Source organism: Anomaloglossus baeobatrachus, chromosome 11 (assembly GCF_048569485.1).
Source record: "Anomaloglossus baeobatrachus isolate aAnoBae1 chromosome 11, aAnoBae1.hap1, whole genome shotgun sequence".
NCBI lineage: Eukaryota > Metazoa > Chordata > Amphibia > Anura > Aromobatidae > Anomaloglossus > Anomaloglossus baeobatrachus.
The window spans coordinates 33,484,478-33,506,106 of record NC_134363.1 but is presented as its reverse complement, the minus strand read 5'-3'; the positions used below and the strand labels follow the sequence as shown (position 1 = coordinate 33,506,106).

At 41.1% G+C, this 21,629-nt stretch overlaps 1 protein-coding gene across 1 annotated transcript; it reads left to right on the top strand.

Moving 5' to 3' along the window:
• Positions 1–1,961: 1,961 nt before the first annotated feature.
• Positions 1,962–20,501, top strand: CD79A (CD79a molecule). The gene is made up of 5 exons (XM_075327749.1): positions 1,962–2,045; positions 6,936–7,250; positions 7,613–7,731; positions 18,735–18,797; positions 19,367–20,501. The coding sequence occupies exons 1-5, from the start codon at positions 1,979–1,981 to the stop codon at positions 19,478–19,480; spliced, it is 678 nt and encodes a 225-aa protein (XP_075183864.1). The 5' UTR covers positions 1,962–1,978; the 3' UTR covers positions 19,481–20,501.
• Positions 20,502–21,629: the final 1,128 nt, after the last annotated feature.

Here is a 21,629-nt window from a genome sequence, read left to right as displayed (position 1 = left end):
GTACAGTATGTGTGTATATATAGTATGTGTGTGTATATATAGTATGTGTGTGTATATATAGTATGTGTGTGTATATATAGTATGTGTGTGTATGTACAGTATGTGTGTATATATAGTATGTGTGTGTATATATAGTATGTGTGTATATATAGTAGGTGTGTATAGTATGTGCATATGTACAGTATATGTGTAATATGTGTATGTACAGTATGTGTGTATATATAGTATGTGTGTATGTACAGTATGTGTGTATATATAGTATGTGTGTGTATATAGTATGTGTGTGTATATATAGTATGTGTGTATATATAGTATGTGTGTGTATATAGTATGTGTGTGTATATATAGTAGGTGTGTATAGTATGTGCATATGTACAGTATATGTGTAATATGCGTATGTACATTATGTGTGTATGTATAGTATGTGTGTATATATAGTATGTGTGTATGTACAGTATGTGTGTATATATAGTAGGTGTGTATAGTATGTACATATGTACAGTATATGTGTAATATGCGTGTGTACATTATGTGTGTATATATAGTATGTGTGTATGTATAGTATGTGTGTATGTACAGTATGTGTGTGTGTGCCTCCAGGTACGTACATAGTCTGCATATATGTGTTCTATGTATGACTGTGTATACAGTAAATGTTCTGTTCTGGAAGGCTTAAATTGTACAATATTGTGGCATTATTTGTGTGTATAATCTGGTAACATTGTTTAGGTGTACAGTTTGGCAGCATTATTTAGGTCAATAGTCTGGTAACATTGTTTAGGTGTACAGTTTGGCAACATTATTTAGGTCTATAGTCTGGTAAAATCTTTTAGGTGTACAGTTTGGCAGCATTATTTAGGTGTGTAGTCTGCTAAAATTATTAAGGTGTACAGTTTGGCAGCATTACTTAGGTCTGTAGTTTAGTAACATTGTTTAGGTGTACTGTTTGACAGTATTACTTTGGTGTATATTGTGGCAACTTGTTTAGTGTACAGTTTGTCAGCATTCTTTAGGTGTGTAATCTAGTAACATCTTTTAGATGTACAGTTTGGCAGCATTAGTTAGGTGTATCGTCTGGTAACATTGTTTGGGTGTACAGTTTGGCAGCATTATGTAGGTGTGTAATCTAGTAACATAGTTTAGATGTTCAGTTTGGCAGCATTAGTTAGGTGTATCGTCTGGTAACATTGTTTGGGTGTACAGTTTGGCAGCATGGTTTAGCTTTGCAGTCTGGCACCATTGCTTATTCTCACAGGTCATTGACATCCTTTAGTCTGATACCTTTGTTCAGATACAGAGTTTGGTGTCACTGTTTAGGTGTGCAGTTTTTGGTGGTATAATTTAGATGCACAGTTTGGCAGCATTGTTTAGGTGTTTAGTGTTTTAATATTATTTAGGAGCACGGTTTATCATCATTATTTTGATATGCAGTCTGACAACATTATTTAGGTGCACTGTTTGGCGGCATTGTATTAGATATATAGTAAAGGACATGATTCCTTATACAAAGACAGGTTGAAACACCAGGACCAGAGAAAATGCAAAATGGGGGCGAGTGCCTAGGTGCGGAATACTGAACAACAGCCACGTACACTCCTGACATTGCCTGCTTGGCTATACACCTGCCTATAGATAAGCGTTTGACATTTTCGCGGTCCAGTATGACAACACTTTTTATGTGCACAGTTTGGCAGCATTATTTATTTGCTTAGTTTGGCAGCACTGAAGTTGGGTTTCTTTTATTTATGGTCATCTAATAATATAAAGGGGCCTATTTTTGACAATATTTCTTTATTCTGCCCCTCGTTATTTGGGGTTGGGCATATATTTAGGTATAGCATACATTTTTTGGTCTATTTTCTTTGAAGCAGTGGAGCTGATCTCCTGCGCACATCCTGCTGCCTCCCCCTGATCACATAGAAATAACAGAGGACAGCAGAGGACTGGAGCAGACCGCAAGGGTGACACATCGGAGAAGATGTCGCTAAACGCCCTGCGCTTCACGTGCACCACACCTAAAGTCATGGTCTTTATACTCCTCTCAGGTATGTGGAAAATATAACTGTTATTAACTGATATAGGATAAGAGGACAGGGACCTTCAGAGGATTGGAGGGCATGAACAGGGACCTTCAGAGGATTGGAGGACAGGAACAGGGACCATCAGAGGATTGGAGGACAGGAACAGGAACCTTCCGAAGATTGGAGGACAGGAACAGGGACCTTCAGAGGATTGGAGGACAGGAACAGGGACCTTCAGAGGATTGGAGGACAGGAACAGGGACCTTCAGAGGATTAGAGGACAGGAACTGGGACCATCAGAGGATTGGAGGATGGGAACAAGGACCATCAGAGGATTGGAGGACAGGAACAGGGACCGTCAGAGGATTAGAGGACAGGAACTGGGACCATCAGAGGATTGGAGGATGGGAACAAGGACCATCAGAGGATTGGAGGACAGGACAAGGGACCATCAGAGGATTTGAGGACAGGACAAGGGACCATCAGAGGATAGGAGGACAGGAACAGGGACCATCAGGGGATAGGAGGACAGGAACAGGGATCATCAGAGGATTGGAAGACGGGAACAGGGACCATCAGAGGATTGGAGGACAGGAACAGGGACATTAGAGGATTGGAGGACAGGGACTATCAGAGGATTGGAGGACGTGAACAGGGACCATTAGAGGATTGGAGGACAGGAACAGGGACCATCCGAGGATTGGAGGACAGAACAAGGGACCATCAGAGGATTGGAGGACAGGACAAGGGACCATCCGAGGATTGGAGGACAGGAACATGGACCATCAGAGGATTGGAGGACAGGAACAGAGACCATCAAAGTATAGGATAAGAACAGGGACCAACAGAAGATAGGAGGACAAGAACAGGAATCATCAGAGGATAGGACAGAAACTAGAGGATAGGAGGACAGGAACAGGGATCATCAGAGGATAGGAAGATAGGAATAGGGCCATCAAAGGATAGGACAGGAACAGAGATTATCAGAGGATAGGACAGGAATACAGACCATCAGAGGATAGGACAGGAACATGGACCATCAGAGGATAGGAGGACAGGAACAGGGATCATCAGAGGATAGGAAGATAGGAACAGGGCCATCAAAGCATAGGACAGTAACAGGGACCATCAGGGATAGGACAGGAACAGGGACCATTAGAGGATTGGAGGACAGGACAAGGGACCATCAGAGGATTGGAGGACAGGAACACGGACCATCAGAGGATTGGAGGACAGGACAAGGGACCATCAGAGGATTGGAGGACAGGACAAAGGGCCATCAGAGGATTGGAGGACAGGAACAGGGACCATCAAAGGATTGGAGGCCAGGAACAGGGACCATCAGAGGATTAGAAAATAGGGACCATCAGAGGATTTGAGGACAGGAACAGGAATCATCAGAGGATAGGAAGACAGAAACTAGAGGATAGGAGGACAGGAACAGGGACCATCAGAGGATAGGAAGATAGGAACAGGGCCATCAAAGTATAGGACAGGAACAGGGACCATCAGAGGATAGGACAGGAACATAGACCAACAAAGGATAGGACAGGAACACAGGCCATCAGAGGATAGGAGGACAGGAACATGGATCATCAAAGGATAGAAGGACAAGAACAGGAACCATCAGAGGATAGAAGAACAGGGACATAGACCTTCAAAGAACAAGAGGCAAGGAACAGGGACTATCAGAGGATTGAAGGACAGGAACAGGGCCATCAGAAGATAGGACAGGAACAGGGAACATCACAGGATTGAAAGACAGGAACAGGGACCAAAAAATGATTATATAGTTAAAAGTGTCTCCCGACTCCTGAAGACGATGGTGCAGACTTGATCTTGATATCACAGGGTTATAATACTTTAGATAATATCTTCTTTGTTGAGAATCTAATGGAAAGAGGAACCGGAAGCACCTGCCACCAGTGTTTATCATGTGCACCTCCCTAGAGAGCAGAAAATAAGACAGAAGAAGAACTTAGCGAGACCTCGTTTCATGCATGAATGTTTTGAATATTTTTTACCTAAAACTTGGGTGATGTGAAAACTTCTTTCAATCCATCTCTTAATAAAAGTTTGTAAATAACTCATCTGAAATAGTCATTATATTTTATAAATGTTCCTGGTTTGAATTTCCATAGAGTAACGGTGGCCTTCCATGACCAAAACACTGATTTTGGCAGGGGTTGACTATCCAATGTGCAATTTTTTCCCAACAACCGGTGTCCGGAGAAAGAATCTTGGATGTTCTTTCAATAGATGATTGACCAATGTAGCTGATACTGAAGCTTCATGCATCGTTCTTTCCCCAGGTTGATGCCAACCCCTTGCTTTTCCACTTTGCTGCTGAATTTTCCTCCTCGTCCTCCATGAGCCTTAACGTTTTTTTTATTTTTTGGTCCATAGAGTTGTACCAAGACTTCTCCAGTATAAGCTGCCATTTATATCACCCCCATTTTGGGTTCCATATAACCCTCTCACCTCTTTTGATCCAATTCTGTGGGAGGCAAAGTGACCAAAAACCAGCAATTCTGGCACATAATTGTTTTTGTCTTCCACTGTATGGGAAAAGTTCCTTAACATTTTATTAAGTCAGCCAGTTACACACGCTGCAATACCAAAATTGTATGTTTTTTTTTATGTTTAGATTTTTTTGGGGGGGTACAATCATGGGGTCCTAAAGTGACTCCCAGCTGCCATTCTCCAGTAAAAGTTGTCATTCATATCACCCCCATTTTGGGTTCCATATAACCCTCTCATCTCTTTTGATCCAATTCTGTGGGAGGCAAAGTGACCAAAAACCAGCAATTCTGGCACATAATTGTTTTTGTCTTCCACTGTATGGGAAAAGTTCCTTAACATTTTATTAAGTCAGCCAGTTACACACGCTGCAATACCAAAATTGTATGTTTTTTTTTATGTTTAGATTTTTTTGGGGGGGTACAATCATGGGGTCCTAAAGTGACTCCCAGCTGCCATTCTCCAGTAAAAGTTGTCATTCATATCATCACCATTTTGGGTTCCATATAACCCTCTCATCTCTTTTGATCCCATTCTGTGGGAGGCAAAGTGACCAAAAAACAGCAATTCTGGCACATAATTTTTTTGTCTTCCACCGTATGGGAAAAATTCTTTCAAATTTTATTAAGTCAGCCCGTTACGCAAGGCGCAATACCAAAATCTTATGTTTTTTTTTATTTTTAGATTTTTTTGGGGGGGTACAATCATGGGGTCCTAAAGTGACTCCCAGCTGCCATTCTCCAATATAAGCTGTCATTCATATCATCAACATTTTCGGTTCCATATAACCCTCTCATCTCTTTTGATCCCATTCTGTGGGAGGCAAAGTGACCGAAAAACAGCAATTCTGGCACATAATTGTTTTTGTCTTCCACTGTATGGGAAAAATTCCTTAACATTTTATTAAGTCAGCCAGTTACACACGCTGCAATACCAAAATTGTATGGTTTTTTTTATGTTTAGATTTTTTTGGGGGGTACAATCATGGGGTCCTAAAGTGACTCCCAGCTGCCATTCTCCAGTATAAGTTGTCATTCATATCATCCCCATTTTGGGTTCCATATAACCCTCTCATCTCTTTTGATCCCATTCTGTGGGAGGCAAAGTGACCAAAAAACAGCAATTCTGGCACATAATTTTTTTTGTCTTCCACCGTATGGGATAAATTCTTTAAAATTGTATTAAGTCAGGCTGTTACGCAAACTGCAATACTGTCATGTCTCCCCCCGGAGCCCACCTCTGCGACTTCTGCTCCGATCACCAGGTGACGCTGTGTTACCACAGTGGATGGTGATGGGAGAGGAGTCGGTGCCAGTGGCTCTGCTGAGTGCAGGCTCCACTCATCCACTAGGCTGGGTTTCCCTGGGACCTGCAATACCACTGGCTGACTGTAGGTGGCGTGTGTCTTCCAGCTGAAGTTTACCATCATTCAGCTACAGCCAATGGGAAGACACCACACCTTTCTTATTCCCCCTCCTGTCATCTGACCACTGCTAGAGAGTTCTGTACTCCTGGTTCATGTGCTGTTTGTATTTTGATTCCTGTGTGCTGACCTTTGCTTGTTTTTTGACTACCCTCCTGCCTGTCATTTTTGTACTTTGCTGCTAGTTCCGGATTTGACCTCTGCTTTGTCTCCTCACTACAGCCAATGGGAAGACACCACACCTTTCTTATTCCCCCTCCTGTCATCTGACCACTGCTAGAGAGTTCTGTACTCCTGGTTCATGTGCTGTTTGTATTTTGATTCCTGTGCGCTGACCTTTGCTTGTTTTTTGACTATCCTCCTGCCTGTCGTTTTTGTACTTTGCTGCTAGTTCCGGATTTGACCTCTGCTTTGTCTCCTCACTACGTCCTTGCCTGCCGATTCTGTTCCTGTTTAGCATTTTCTGTTTATTGACCCTGCCTGACCACCACGGACTAAAGCCTACCACAGGTGGTGATCTCTGGGGCTCTGTGTAATACCAAATCCCTGTATAGGGATTAAAGGGTTGCAGAGTTCTTGGGGTCCTGCTTTGTGAGTGGCTTTTCTCTAGACTCCCCTTACAGCCAGTCTGTGTCTGTGGCTCCAGGCAGGTGGTACAAATTCCAAAATATTATCTTTTTTTAATTTTTAGATTTTTTTGGGGAGGTACAGCCATGGGGTCTTACAGTAGCCCCCAGCTGCCATGACATTCCAAACTCAGGATATGGGGGAGGGGTGAGGTTGGTGGGCATTGTAAGTACTAGGTTCACTTGCCCGAGTTTGCCAAGCACTGCTTGTGCACACAACCATTAGCTCATATAGACCTCCCGTTATGGAGGCAAATTTTTTTCTCGGATGCCATAATGGTTACATAGAGTGTCTAGTGTTCCTTAATATAGATATACTGTATATGTATCCATCTTTTTCGGCAGTTCCATGCTGGGGTCTGGACATGCAGTGGGTGCCCACCTCGATATCTGTATTCCATGGAGAGGACACTACGATTCCATGCAAGTTCCTTTCAAAGCAAAATGAGGTTGTCTCGGTCTCCTGGGTTCAGATCTACAGAGCGGTGAACGAGACGAACAACATGTCATTCCTGGAAACTATGCAGAAGGTCTTGCCATCTACCGAACCGATCCTGACTGTCCGCAACGCCAAAAAAAACGATAGCGGACTCTACCTGTGCAAAGTCACTGCGGGATCTAAGACCCATAAGTCTTGTGGAACCTACCTAAGAGTGAGGGGTGAGTAGTGGGCAAAAGACAACGCGTGGCAGCAGGTTGCTTTCTGAATTCCAGTAATAATGAATGGATGGAGCGGCGCATGCGCACCCAAACCTCTAGTCTTCTATATTGGGGCAGCACTGTCACGTTTCAGCACTGGGGACCACTATCTTGACTATATCCCATATCACTGGTGGACACAGACCAAAATGGGCCCCTAGACCAATAACTCATCATAACGCACAATCTCACCTACTTTGGAGGCAGAAATTGTCCCCCTTACCTCTTTAGCCCCTCTGCGGCTGCACTAGTGATATGTCCGCCCCTGTCCCATAGTGTAAATATGGTTAACGTCCCGTAACTGGACCCATTTTACATTTCAGAACCTCCTGTTTACCTGTTCTTCAATATTGCGGAAGCTACAAAAAACAGACTCATCACCGCTGAGGGGATCATACTGCTCCTCTGTGCTATTATCCCCGGGACCTTCCTCCTGTATAAGGTGAGCACATCATTACGGCTTTTGATTACTATCTGAAATTGTAGCTATTGGTCTTGATTTAAAGGGCAGCTGTTATCGGAAAGCTCCTTGGGTTTTCAGCAGGCTCATTATCATCAGAGGCAGGATTGCAGTAAGACGTAAAAACCTCTATCAATTAGAATAGGTGATGTCACAGCTCCCCGTTCCTTCACAATGACCTTTGCACACGCACATTAAGTGTTCATTGTGGCTAATGTTCATGTGCATTTCCTGAAACAACAGGAAATTAGAGTTTAAGTGGTCAGTGTGAGAATTTTAGGATTTTTAACTTTTGGTATGGAAATTAACATTGTCAAAAAGTTAAAAAAAAAAAAGTACAGGAACAGGGACCATCAAAGGATAGGATAAGAACAGGGACCAACAGAGGATAGGAGGACAGGAACAGGAATCATCAGAGGCTAAGATAAGAACAGGGACCAACAGAGGATTGGAGGACAGGAACAGGAATCATCAGAGGCTAAGATAAGAACAGGGACCAACAGAGGATAGGAGGACAGGAACAGGAATCATCAGAGGCTAAGATAAGAACAGGGACCAACAGAGGATAGGAGGACAGGAACAGGAATCATCAGAGGCTAAGATAAGAACAGGGACCAACAGAGGATAGGAGGTCAGGAACAGGAATCATCAGAGGCTAAGATAAGAACAGGGACCAACAGAGGATAGGAGGACAGGAATAGGAATCATCAGATGATCGGAGGACAAAAGCTAGAGGATAGGAGGACGGGGACAGGGACCATCAAAGTATAGGAAGATAGGAACAGGGCCATCAAAGGATAGGACAGGAACACAGACCATCAAAGGATAGGACATGAACAGGGACTATCAGTGGATAGGAGTACAGGAACAGGAACCATCAAAGGATAGGATGACAGGACAAGGGACCATCAGAGGATAGGAGAACAGGGACCACACAAAAACCTAAATAATAGGTCATTTAAACCCAATGCAGCAATAATTTTTCCCCTTTTCTCGTACTTGGGGGACTGTTGAGGTTCCTCCATACATATGAAAACATACGTGTCTCAATATTGAACATTTTTGGTCTCGAGAAGAAGTTATTAACGGGGACAATTTTGGGCACAATCATGGTAAACATCCAAAACTGAAGTTTCACGATCCAATGAACTTAAGAAATGGGACCTAAGCCTTTAATGAGACGAGGGTTAGATTTTAGACTTCTTCAGGCTTTATTTAGACAGCAGAGCACTTCTCAGGGGTGGGACTAGATGTTTCGAAGCCTGTGATAGGTCTCCCTCTTACTATGTGCATTTAAAATTCTGGTGTCATCTTTTGTGGCCAATGTTCCCCTTCCCCTCATCTTTAGCTGCACACAAGTGTGTCCTAATTGAGGAGAGCCAAAAAGCAGCCAATTATGCAGATAAAATACTGAAGGGAACCATCACTCATGGAGCACATAGCATTTATATATAATTTTGGGACCATACCTGAAGCCCTCAGACTTTCCATATACTTTCGCATCAAGTTCCAGATTAAAAGTGCACCTAAAACCTTATTTATTTAGAACAGAATTGATCTCCTTCCCCTTCTGGCAGCTGACAGTTTAGTCTCTTCCTACTTTCCTTGTAGCTGTTCTGCCCTACAATTTTACAGGCTTTGCTCCTTCCCTGACAAGTAGGTCATGAAGCTATTGTATTGGCTACTCTGCAGTGAATAGAGGGTCACCATGTAAAGACTTGGTTGATAGTAACTGAGCATTTGTCACCATCAGCATTTTAGCAATTTAGGTGTACATGCAAAATGCTAAACACACGGAACATCAGTTAAGTAAACCAGGGTTTACAAATGTTATTAATATGAATATAAATCAGCAACTAAAACAAAATATTTAAAACTAAAATATGAACTTTAAAAATGACTTTTTACTAGATTTATATTAAAAAATTACATTCAATCCCTTTTTATAATTAATTTATTAAGAAAAATCTGTCAAATCCTAATCTGACACACTCCAAATACTGTTGTCTACATAACATGAAACAAAATTCAGAAAAAACTATTCACAAAAACATTGGTGTGTTTTGGGGCGTATCTTGCCCCCATCGCTGTCCCTCTCCTCTGCTGTATACCATATGCCATTTAGAATAATAGTGTCTTCTAATGTGGCAGAGGGCCTATTTGGTTTTAGGCTCTAGGGCCTGTAAGGGAGGGCTACCTCTTCACCCCATTATGGATACCCCCTAACTTGAAATCTTAACCCTTAAGTTGTTGTAAGCTTGCTATTAGATTTTATTTTGTTTTGAACTGTACAATACAGTAAAATCCCCATGAATAATCCTTGGTTGGCAGGGCTTGGAGGTGACTGCTACCACTTCTCCCCATTATGGATACCCCCCAACTTGAAATATTAACCCTTTTATTGTATTTTGCACCATATGCCACAGTAAAATCCCCATGAATGATTCTTAGTTTTCAGTCCATGTAGCTGCCGTAAAGCATATGTTTAAATGCTGTTAAAAACCGTTCAGGGGAGATGACAAAAAATAAAAGAAAACATTTCATCATCAGAAAATAACAACATATAAAAGAAAAATAAAGGTTGTAACTTGAGGTGTGTTTTGCCCCCATCACTGTCCTTCTCCTTTGGTGTATACCATATGCCTTTTATAATACTGGTGTCTTTTAATGTGGCAGAAGGTTTATTTGGTTTTAGGTTCCAGGACCTGGAGGGGACTGCTACCTTATGAACCCATTAAAGATATCCCCTAACTTGAGATCATAACCCTTAAGTTGTTGTGAGCTTGCTATTTTATTGTGTTTTTCACCAATAACCACAATCTAATCCTTATGAATGATCCTTGGTAGGCAAAATTGTTTTCGGTCCATGTAGCTGCCCCAAAGCATATGTTTAAATGCAGATAAAAAAAAGTGAAAAAAAAATGAAATAGAACATTTTATCATCAGAAAATAAAAACATAAAAAAAGAATAAAAGTTGTAACTTGGGGTGTATTTTGCCCCATCGCTGTCCCTCTCCTTTGCTGTATACCAAATGGCATTTATAATACTGGTGTCTTCTAAAGTGGCAGAGGGTCTATTTGGTTTTAGGCTCCAGGGCCTGGAGGTGACTGCTACCTTTTTTTCCCATTATGGATACCCCCCTAACTTGAGATCTTAACCCTTAAGTTGTTGTGAGCTTGCTATCCTATTTTATTTTATTGTGTTTTGCACCATACACCACAGTCATAAGTTTAAGTACTGTTAAATAAAGTTCAGTGAAGACAGCAAAAATTAAAAGAAACATTTTATCATCAGAAGATAAAAACAGATAAAAAAGAGTAAAAAGTGTAACTTGGGGTGTATTTTGTCCCATCGCTGTCCCTCTTCTTTGCTGTTTACCATGTGCCATTTATGATACTGGTGTCTTCTAATGTGGCAGAGGGTCTGTTTGGTTTTAGGCTCCAGGGTCTGGAGGTGAATGCTATCTCTTCACTCCATTATGGATACCCCCTAACTTGAGATCTTAACCCTTAAGTTGTTTTGAGCTTTCTATTCTATTTTCTTGTATTTTGCACCATACTCCACAGTCAAATCCCTTGGTTGGCAAACTTGGTTTTGATCCATGTAGCTGTCCTAAGGCATATGTTTAAAAATTAAATGCAGATTAAAAAAAAAGCTCAGGGAAGATGGCAAAAAATAAAATAGAACGATTTATCATCAGAAAATAAAAACATTTAAAAGACGAATAAAAGGTATAACTTGGGGTGTATTTTGCCCCCATCGCTGTCCCTCTCCTCTGCTTTATACCATATGCCATTTATGATACTGGTGTCTTCTAATGTGGCAGAGGGTCTGTTTAGTTTTAGGCTCCAGGGCCTGGAGGCGAATGCTATCTCTTCTCCCCATTATGGATACCCCCCTAACTTGAGATCTTAACCCTTAAGTTGTTTTGAGCTTTATATTCTCTTTTATTGTTTTTGCACTATACACCACAGTCGTATGTTTAAATACTGTTAAATAAAGTTCAGTGAAGACAGCAAAAATTAAAATGGATACCCCCCTAACTTGAGATCTTAACCCTTAAGTTGTTTTGAGCTTTCTATTCTATTTTATTGTATTTTTCACCATACACCACAGTCAAATCCCCATGAATGATCCTTGGTTGGCAAAGTTGGTTTTGATCAATGTAGCTGCCCTAAGGCATATGTTTAAATGTAGATAAAAAAAAAAGCTCAGGGAAGATGGCAAAAAAATAAAATAGTACATTTTATCATCAGAAAATAAAAGCATTTAAAAGAAGAATAAAAGTTATAACTTGGGGTATATTTTGCCCCCATCGCTGTCCCCAAGTAATATAATTGACACATTCCCTGTAACAAATTGATAGGAAGGGACGGCTTCTGTTTATGGGGGATTTTGTCTCAGGTGATACTCTATTGTTCTATGTTACATTATATGAGAAAAATTAAACATGTCCCCCAATGTTAAGAATATTCTTCCCATTCATGTCTTGTAGCGATGTCATCAAGCTGAGGCGCACAAGCGTTTATGGGAATCCTACTCCACGTCAGGCAAAGCCATCTCTAATGATTACACGTCCCTGACTGCTGTAGAGCTGTTGACAATCCAAGGGGCCCATAAAGCAATGTAGAGCAGCGCAGGAGCATTATAGCGGCATTATCGGCTTTTTACCCAATACCCTTCATCACTTAACAGATTGCATAGAAGACTTAAGCCAGAAGTCGGGAACCACCAAAAGGTCTGTAAGGAGCAGCCTGGTTTATAAAATCCAGATTTTCTTACTCTGGAGGACCCAATATGTTAGAGCATTACATGGGCAATACATAGATTTCAGTGGGACCTATGTAATTCCTTTTTTATCCTGCGGAGGTGCTATAGGATATGCACTTGCTCTAGATTCCGGCATAGTCGATCACTGGGGAGACACATTGTGATTAGATCATTGTTGTAGATTTTTTCTTTCAAAAAGATCTCCTGGTCCAAAAAATATAAAGATTCCCAAATCTTTTGAAACAGTCATACAACAGAAAAACCTGATTTAAACCGTAGGTCATTTTCTAACGACACATTTTAAAGGGAAGCATTAATCCGAAAAGTCATTAAGAATAAGTTTTTGTGTTACATGCATATCTTTATAAAAAAAAAATAAATGTGTAATCTTGCAATTTTCACACTGGCTACTGAAGCTATATTAGATATATACTTATTGCCCTTTCAGGAAAAGTTTTCAGCAGGCTGATTATCATCAGAGGTAGGATTACAATGACTGATAACACCTCCATATACTGCTGATAACACAAAATCCACCAATCACAATACGTGATGTCACAGCTCACCTCCCCCCTCCTGCACAATGACTAGTAACATCTCTATACACTGCTTATAATACAAAATCCACCAATAACTATAAGTGATGTCACAGCCCACCTCCCCCCTCCTGTACAATGACTGATATCACTTCTATATATAGTAGATAACACAGGATCCACCAATCACTATAGGGGATGTCACAGCTCACCTCCCCCTCCTGTACAATGACTGATATCACCGCTATACACAGTAGATAACACAGGATCCACAATCGCTATAGGTGATGTCACAGCTCACCTCCTCCTCCTGTACAATGACTAACACCTCTATATACAGCTGATAACACAGGATCTACCATTCACAATAGGTGATGTCACAGCTCACCTCCTCCCCTTCCTGTACAATGACTGATAACACCTCTATATACAATAGATAACACAGGATCCACCATTCACAATAGGTGATGTCACAGCTCACCTTCTCCCCTCCTGTGCAATGACTTATAGCACCTCTATATACAGCTGATAACACAGGATCCACTATTCACAACATGTGATATCACAGCTCACCTTCTCCTGTACAATGACTGATACATCTATATACAGTTTAAAACACAGGATCCACTATACACACTGGATGTCACAGCTCACTCTCTCCTCCTCCTGTATAATGACTGATAACACCTCTATATACAGTGACAACACAGGACCACTATTCCCAATAGATGATGTCACAGCTCACCTCCTCCTCCTGTACAATGACTGATAACAGCTCTATATACAGTAGAAAACACAGCATCCACCATTCACAAGTGATATCACAGCTCACCTCCTCCTCCTCCTGTACAATGACTGATAACACCTCAATATACAGCAGATAACACAGAATCCACCATTCACAGTAGGTGCTATCACAGCTCACCTTCTACTCCTCCTGTACAATGACTGACAACACCTCTATATACAATACATTACAAAGGATCCATCAGTCACAGTAGATAACACAGGATCCACCATTCACAATAGATGATATCACAGCTCACCTCCACCTCCTCCTGTACAATGACTGTTAGCACCTCCATACTTAGCTAATAACACAGGATCCAATAAACACACTAGGAGATGTCACAGCCGACCCTGCTCCATCACAATGACATTTGCACACGCTCATTAGATGCTTCAATACAAAAGATCCCAAGTAAAGCTATCAGTCAAGGGACATACTAATGTAATATAAGATTGAATGGCATCTACCTTGTACCAATATACAGTGAAATTAAAAGTTAGTATGAAAAGCAGACAAGAGTGATATGAAACAAAATGGCCAGTAGATGGCACCGCAGTACAGTCATAGTCATGGTTATAGTAACAGAATGATCTATGCAAACTAAAACCATATTGTAATACAGAGAGGTAACAAGATATAATAACAAAATACCAGGGCTGTGCATCGGTGCCACTTTCCTGCGTTTCGCCGGGAGTGCCTTCTTCTGGGGCACTGGCATCAAGCACATATGAGGATGGAATAGTGCACAAAGGGGACAAAGACAACAAAAAAAGAAGTCTAAAAAAGCTCCCTATGCTCATTTTTCTGTATACAAAAATAGAGTCATTGCTGCTAATGTGCGTGTGCTGTTTCCTGAAACAACAGGCAGTTATGTCTAAAAAAAAGCCCCCGGTGGCCAGTTTGAGAATTGCAGGATTTAACATTTTTATTTTTTGTTATCTCAGTTATGATATGGAAAAAAAAATTCCAAAAAATGTTTAAAATAAACATGAAACATAAAGACTTGATTTGATAAGTAGGTAATTTTCCTATGACTAAGGTTCCTTGCTCGTGTGATTATACAGTATATACCTTTATTGCTTCTTTTACATTTACGCATCGCTATTTTTTTTTAGATGTCTATACTTGTATCCAATGTCCAAGAAATAAAAACTGTTTTCTTTGTGTGAGTAAAATTATAAAAATAAAACTTGATTTTGTCCATAGTGTCTCACTGTGTCATTTCCAGCAAATATAAGCAACAATATCATTAGTTTCATCAAAACTTTTGCTACAATTGCAATTCTCTCACTGGCCACTGCTTATCCTTTTTGGGAGAGTTTTCAGCAGACTCCTTATCATCAGAGACAGGATTAGAGTGACAGGTAACACAGGATCCAGCAATCTCAATAGGTGATGTCATAATTGATCCTGCTCATCCCTCCCTTAGTAGTGACCTTTGCACACGCTCATTACATGCTTCAGTGGAAAAAATTGTTGCTGCTAATGTGCATGTAATATATATATATATATATATATATATATATAAAAGCTTGAACTGTGTTTAAAAAATACGATGATGTCACATCTGAGCCTGCACGCCTCTCCCTTCACACTGACCTTTGCACACGCTCATTAAATGCTTCAGTGAAGAGATTGTTGCTGCTAATGTGCATGTGAGATATATATATATATATATATATATATATATATATATATATACACACACGGTCCTCTCTCCTCCTGTACAAGTCTGTTTTGTACTGTTAATGATTGTTGTGCTAGTTTTTATGTATACCCTTTGTCACTTGTAAAGCGCCATGGAGTTAATGGCGCTATAATAATAGATAATATATATATATATATATATATATATATATATATATATATATATATATATATATATATAAAATCTTGACCTGTTTTTTAAAAAAAAAAAGTTGATGTCACATCTGGCCCCCGCACACCTCTCCCTTCACACAGACCTTTGCACACGCTCATTAGATGCTTCAGTGCAAAATACAGACTGGTTCGATGCTGCTAATGTGTATCGTATAGCTATATATCTTCTTGATCTATATTAAAAAGCTTTATATATACAATTTTTTTTACATTTTTTATTTTTTTAATACAGATCAAAAAAAATTATTGGGCAAAGCTGCTATATCAAGTACAGTCACAATTGAAATATAGGTGTATATGGGCGCTGTAAACAATGAAGGGGGAATGGTACTCATAGGATTGCCGTGGCTCCCTTTAAATAGCTGTTCAATGGCGGTGTCCAGATTTGAACCCCCTTCTTTTCAATATTAAGGGATGCATTATCTTAAAAATTCCCTTAAAGGGAATCTGTCAGCATCATTTTGCTATGTAATCTGAGAGCAGAATGATGTAGAGAAAGAGATCCTGCTTCCTGCGATGTCATTTACTGGGTTGTGTGTTGCTGTTTCAATACAATCAGTGTTTTATCACCAGAAAATTATCATTACAAGACTAGGCGTCACGTGCCTCCTGGCCCAACCACGTTCCCAACTGACTCCTTATTTGACTCATTGTGATCAGAGGGCAGCATGATGTCTGATTCCTGCAGAGTCACTTACTGGGTTGTGTGTTGCTGTTTCAATACAATCAGTGTTTTATCACCAGAAAATTATCACTACAAGACTAGGCGTCACGTGCCTCCTGGCCCAACCACGTTCCCAACTGACTCCTTATTTGACTCATTGTGATCAGAGGGCAGCATGATGTCTGATTCCTGCAGAGTCACTTACTGGGTTGTGTGTTGCTGTTTCAATACAATCAGTGTTTTATCACCAGAAAATGATCACTACAAGACTAGGCGTCACATGCCTCCTGGCCCAACCACATTCCCAACTGACTCCTTATTTGACTCATTGTGATCAGAGGGCAGCATGATGTCTGATTCCTGCAGAGTCACTTACTGGGTTGTATGTTACTGTTTTAATACAATCAGTGTTTTATCACCAGGAGATTATCACTACAAGACTAGGTCTTATTTGACTCATTGTGATCAGAGTGCAGCATGATGTCTGATTCCTACAATATCACTTACTGAGTTGTGTTTTGCTGTTTCACTACAATCAGTCTTTTATCACCAGTAGATTATCACTACTGGACTAGGTGTCTCATGCCTCTTGGTCCAATCATGTCCCCAATTTACTTCTTATTTGACTCTTTGTGATCAGAGTGCAGCATGATGTCTGATTCCTGCAATATCACTTACTGAGTTGTGTTTTGCTGTTTGACTACAATCAGTGTTTTATCACCAGTAGATTATCACTACTGGACTAGGCATCTCGTACCTCTTGGTGCAACCACGTCCCCAATTGACTCCTTTATTGACTCATTGTGATCAAAGTGCAGCATGATGTAGTAGAAGAGACCCTGATTACTATGATATCACTTACTGAGTTGTGTGTTGCTGTTTCACTACAATCAGTGTTTTATCAGCAGGAGATTATCACTACTGGACTAGGTATCTCTTGCCTCCTGGCCCAAACACATCTTCAGTTTACTACTTATTTGACTCATTATGATCTGAAAGCAGCATGATGTAGTGGAAGAGACCTGATACCTGCAATGTGTCACTTATTGGGTTGTGTGTTGCTGTTTCAATGCAATCAGTGTTTTATCACCAGGAGATTATCACTACTGGACTAGGTGTCTCATGCCTCTTGGCTTAACCATGTCGCCAACTGAATCCTTATTTGACTCACTGTGATATGAGAGCAGCATGATGCTAATTCCTGCGATGTCACTTACTGAGTTGTGTGTTGCTGTTGCACTACAATCAGTGTTTTATCAGTAGGAGACTATCATTGCAGGACTAGGTGTCTTGTGTGTTCTGGTCCAACCACGTCCTCAGTTGACTCTTTATTTGACTCTTTGTGATCTGAGAGCAGGATTATATTGTGGAAGAGACCCTGATTCCTGCAAAGTTACTTACTGAGTTTTGTGTTGCTGTTTCACTACAATCAATGTTTTGTCACCAGGAGATTATCACTACTGGACTAGGTGTCTCGTGTCTCCTGGTCCAACCATGTACTTATTAACTCCTTATTTGACTCATTGTGATTTCAGAGCAGCATGATGTAGTGGAAGAGACCATGATTTCTGTGATTTGTCACTACAATTAGTGTTTTATCAGTAGGAGATTATCACTACAGGTCTCGGCGTCTCGTGCCTCCTGGCCCAAATATGTCCCCAGTTGACTAATTATTTGACTCTGTGATCTGAGAGCAACATGATACTAATTCCTTCAATGTCACTACTGGGTTGTGTGTTGTTGTTTCACTACAATCAGTGTTTTATCACCAGTAGATTATCACTACTGGACTAGGTGTCTCATGCCTCCTGGTCCATCCGCATCCCCATTTGACTCCTTATTTGACTCAGCATGATGAAGTAGAAGAGACCCTGATTCCTGTGATGTCACTTACTTGGTTGTATGTTGCTGTTTCACTACAATCAGTGTTTTATTACCAGGAGATTATCACTACTGGACTAGGTGTCTCATGCCTCCTCTTCTAACCGCATTCCCATTTGACTCCTTATTTGACTCAGCATGATGAAGTAGAAGAGACCCTGATTCCTGTGATGTCACTTACTTGGTTGTATGTTGCTGTTTCACTACAATCAGTGTTTTATTACCAGGAGATTATCACTACTGGACTAGGTGTCTCATGCCTCCTCTTCTAACCGCATTCCCATTTGACTCCTTATTTGACTCAGCATGATGAAGTAGAAGAGACCCTGATTCCTGTGATGTCACTTACTGAGTTGTGTTTTGCTGTTTCGCCACAATCAGTGTTTTATCACCAGGAGATTATCAACCTTGTCCTCAATTGACTCCTCATTCGACTCTTTGTCTTGCATGTTCTGCCAACAGAAACGTTGGGAAAATCTGAACTCAATGTCTTTGAAAGAAGATGAAGGAGAAAATATTTATGAGGTAAGACTGGGGGATTGGTTGTAATTATTGGATGGATGAATCAAGACTGAAAATCTGGGGCCCGATGATTTTCTGGACAAACACGAAGCTTGGGGATTCGCGTCGGTAGGGGGCCAATGGGTCCAAATTGCAGGTTATCTCAATTGAACTGCAATACCACTTACGTCCTGTAGCCAGGGGGGCGCTGTTTTTGTAAGAAGGCACATTTTATTAATTGTAAACAACTCCTTTAAGAAAATGCTCTGAACAAAGCTTAATTTTTTAAAAAGACTAAGCTAAAGACATAAAAGAACTAACACCAGGGCTGGTAGTCATTTGCTAATAAATTAGTTTTTGCCGTACGCGGCATATTTAGCCCATGCGGCGGCCGGATGGAACGTTGAATGCAACGGTTTTTTGTCTGCGGCGAAAAAATGCATCCGGCGTGATTTGGCGCGATTTACAATGCATGCCTATGGACGCCGGATGCGGATATCATGTGACCAAAGGTCCCTTAATTGCAGGAGTCTAAAAGAACTGATGAATTCATGGAAACCCCATTAGTGATGATTTCTCTGTTTTTTTTAAAGGGACTTAACCTGGAAGACTGTTCCTTGTATGAAGACATCTCCCGTGGTCTACAAGCCACCTATGAAGATGTGGGCACCTTCCGAGCAGCAGACATTCAACTGGAGAAACCTTGATATCGGTATTAGAGGAATCCGTGCCACATGCGATAAAACAACCAAAAACTGGATGAACGGGAACCATCCGAATAGTTGTGTTTTTACCCACAAAATTACAGTCGCCACAAACGATGGATCTTCTCGTCACCTTTTGTATCAGTCGACTTCTTAGATGCTCTTGTACAGCTCTGTCTTTTTGGACGTATTTGTAAAATATACAGCAATGTCTATATAATCTTATCATAGCGGATTGACCCAACATGGCCGCTTTCTGCACCAAATCTGCAACTCTCGGCAGAAAAAAAAAAACGCTTGTTTTTGCCACTTTTCCGGTGCAGTTTTGATGCTTTTTTTTGCAGCGTTTTTGGTGCTTTTTTATGCTTTTTTTTGCACCGTGTTTGGTGCTTTTTTATGCTTTTTTTTGCACCGTTTTTGGTGCTTTTTTGCACCGTTTTTGGTGCTTTTTTGCAGTGTGTTTGGTGCCTTTTTAGGCTATGTGCGCACTTACCGGATTTTGCCGCGGATTTTCCGCGGATTTGCTGCATGTTTCGCTGCAGAAAATGTTCATAACATCTCTGCAGTGAATCACCAGCAAATCCTATGGAGAAAAAAAATCCTGTGCGCACTAGGCAGAATTTGACAGCTGCATGTTTTGCTGCGGAAATCCCGCAGCAAAAACAAGTGCATGTCACTTCTTTTCCGCAGGTAGCTGCGGGTTTTCCCTAATCTAATGTAAAAATCACGCAGGGAACAGCTTGCGGAAAAACCGCACCAAATCCACACCAATTCCGCACCAAATCCGCAACAAAACGCGACAATCCGCATGCAAATTTTGGTGCGGAATTTGGTGCGGATTTTTTCCGCAGGTGATAACATCTTTGTGAGCCTGCGGAATTTACGCAAGGAAATTTCATTTCCCAGTGCGCACATAGCCTTATGCTTTTTTTGCATGTTTGGTGCTTTTTTTATGCTTTTTTTGCAGCATTTTGGGTGCTTTTTTATGCTTTTTTTCAGCATTTTTGGTGCTTTTTTGCAGCGTTTTTGGTGCTTTTTTATGCTTTTTATGCAGCGTTTTTGGTGCTTTTTTATACTTTTTATGCAGCGTTTTTGGTGCTTTTTATGCTTTTTTTGCAGCGTGTTTGGTGCTTTTTTGATGCTTTTTTTGCAGCATTTTCTATGCATTCTGCTGCAAAACACTGAAAGAATTGACACGCTGCAGATTTATTTCTGCACCAAATTTGCACGAGAAAAAAAGAAAACAAGTGCACAAAACATCAGGATTCTCAATGACTTTGCTGGCATAAGGATTTGCATGTAGTGTTGTGAAAAACCTGCACCAAAAAACGCACTGTGTGCTCATACCCTCCATAAGTGAGGAAAAATCTGAACCAAAAACATATGTAAAAAAAACATGACAAAAATGCACATACTGTATTTTTTGGATTATAAGACGCACTTTTCCTCCCAAAAAATTGAGAGGAAAATGAGGGGTGCGTCTTATAAGCTGAATGTAGCTTACCGGGAGGTGGAGAGGGGTCACAGGAGACAGGGGCGATGCTGCGGGTGGAAAAGGCAAAGGCCATCCTGAACATTTCAGCAGTGCAGGCTTCAAATAATGGCGCCCGGAGTCGGCACATGTGCAGAGTGAGCTCAATATCTCATCTGTGCATGCGCCGCCTCCGGCCCATTGATCTCCCAGCAGCGGACTTAAGGAAAATGGTGCCTAGAAGTGGCGCGTGCGCAGATGGTGCTTTCTACTCAGGATCTCATCTGCGCACGCACTGCGTCCGGCCCATTGATCTCCCACCAGTGGACTTAAGGAAAATGGACGAAATCTCGGCTCGTTATTAAGACAATAGCTCAATCTGTGCATGCGCCAAATCTGGGCGCCATTTCTTTGAAGCCCGCACCGCCAATAGTTTTTGAATGTTCCTGCTTCACAGCATCCAAGACACCTGCCGCACCACCCTGCTCCACCATCGCTCCTGTGTCCTGTGACCCCGCTGTCGCCCCCCCGGTAAGACACCACCGGATTATAAGACGGACGCCATATTTTTTTTAGCTTTTTTTGCCCTCTAATTTTGGGGTGCGTCTTATAATCCAGTGCGTCTTATAAAATGAAAAATACGGTATTTTACACAGAGTTGCAGAAATGGTGCAGAAATTA

Excerpts from the sequence above, each read along its gene's own strand:
- CD79A (XM_075327749.1), top strand. The coding sequence starts at position 1,979 with ATGTCGCTAAACGCCCTGCGCTTCACGTGCACCACACCTAAAGTCATG. Across the intron at positions 7,732-18,734 it reads GGACCTTCCTCCTGTATAAG|AAACGTTGGGAAAATCTGAA; the intron begins GTGAGCACATCA and ends TTCTGCCAACAG. Across the intron at positions 18,798-19,366 it reads AAGGAGAAAATATTTATGAG|GGACTTAACCTGGAAGACTG; the intron begins GTAAGACTGGGG and ends TTTTTTTTAAAG.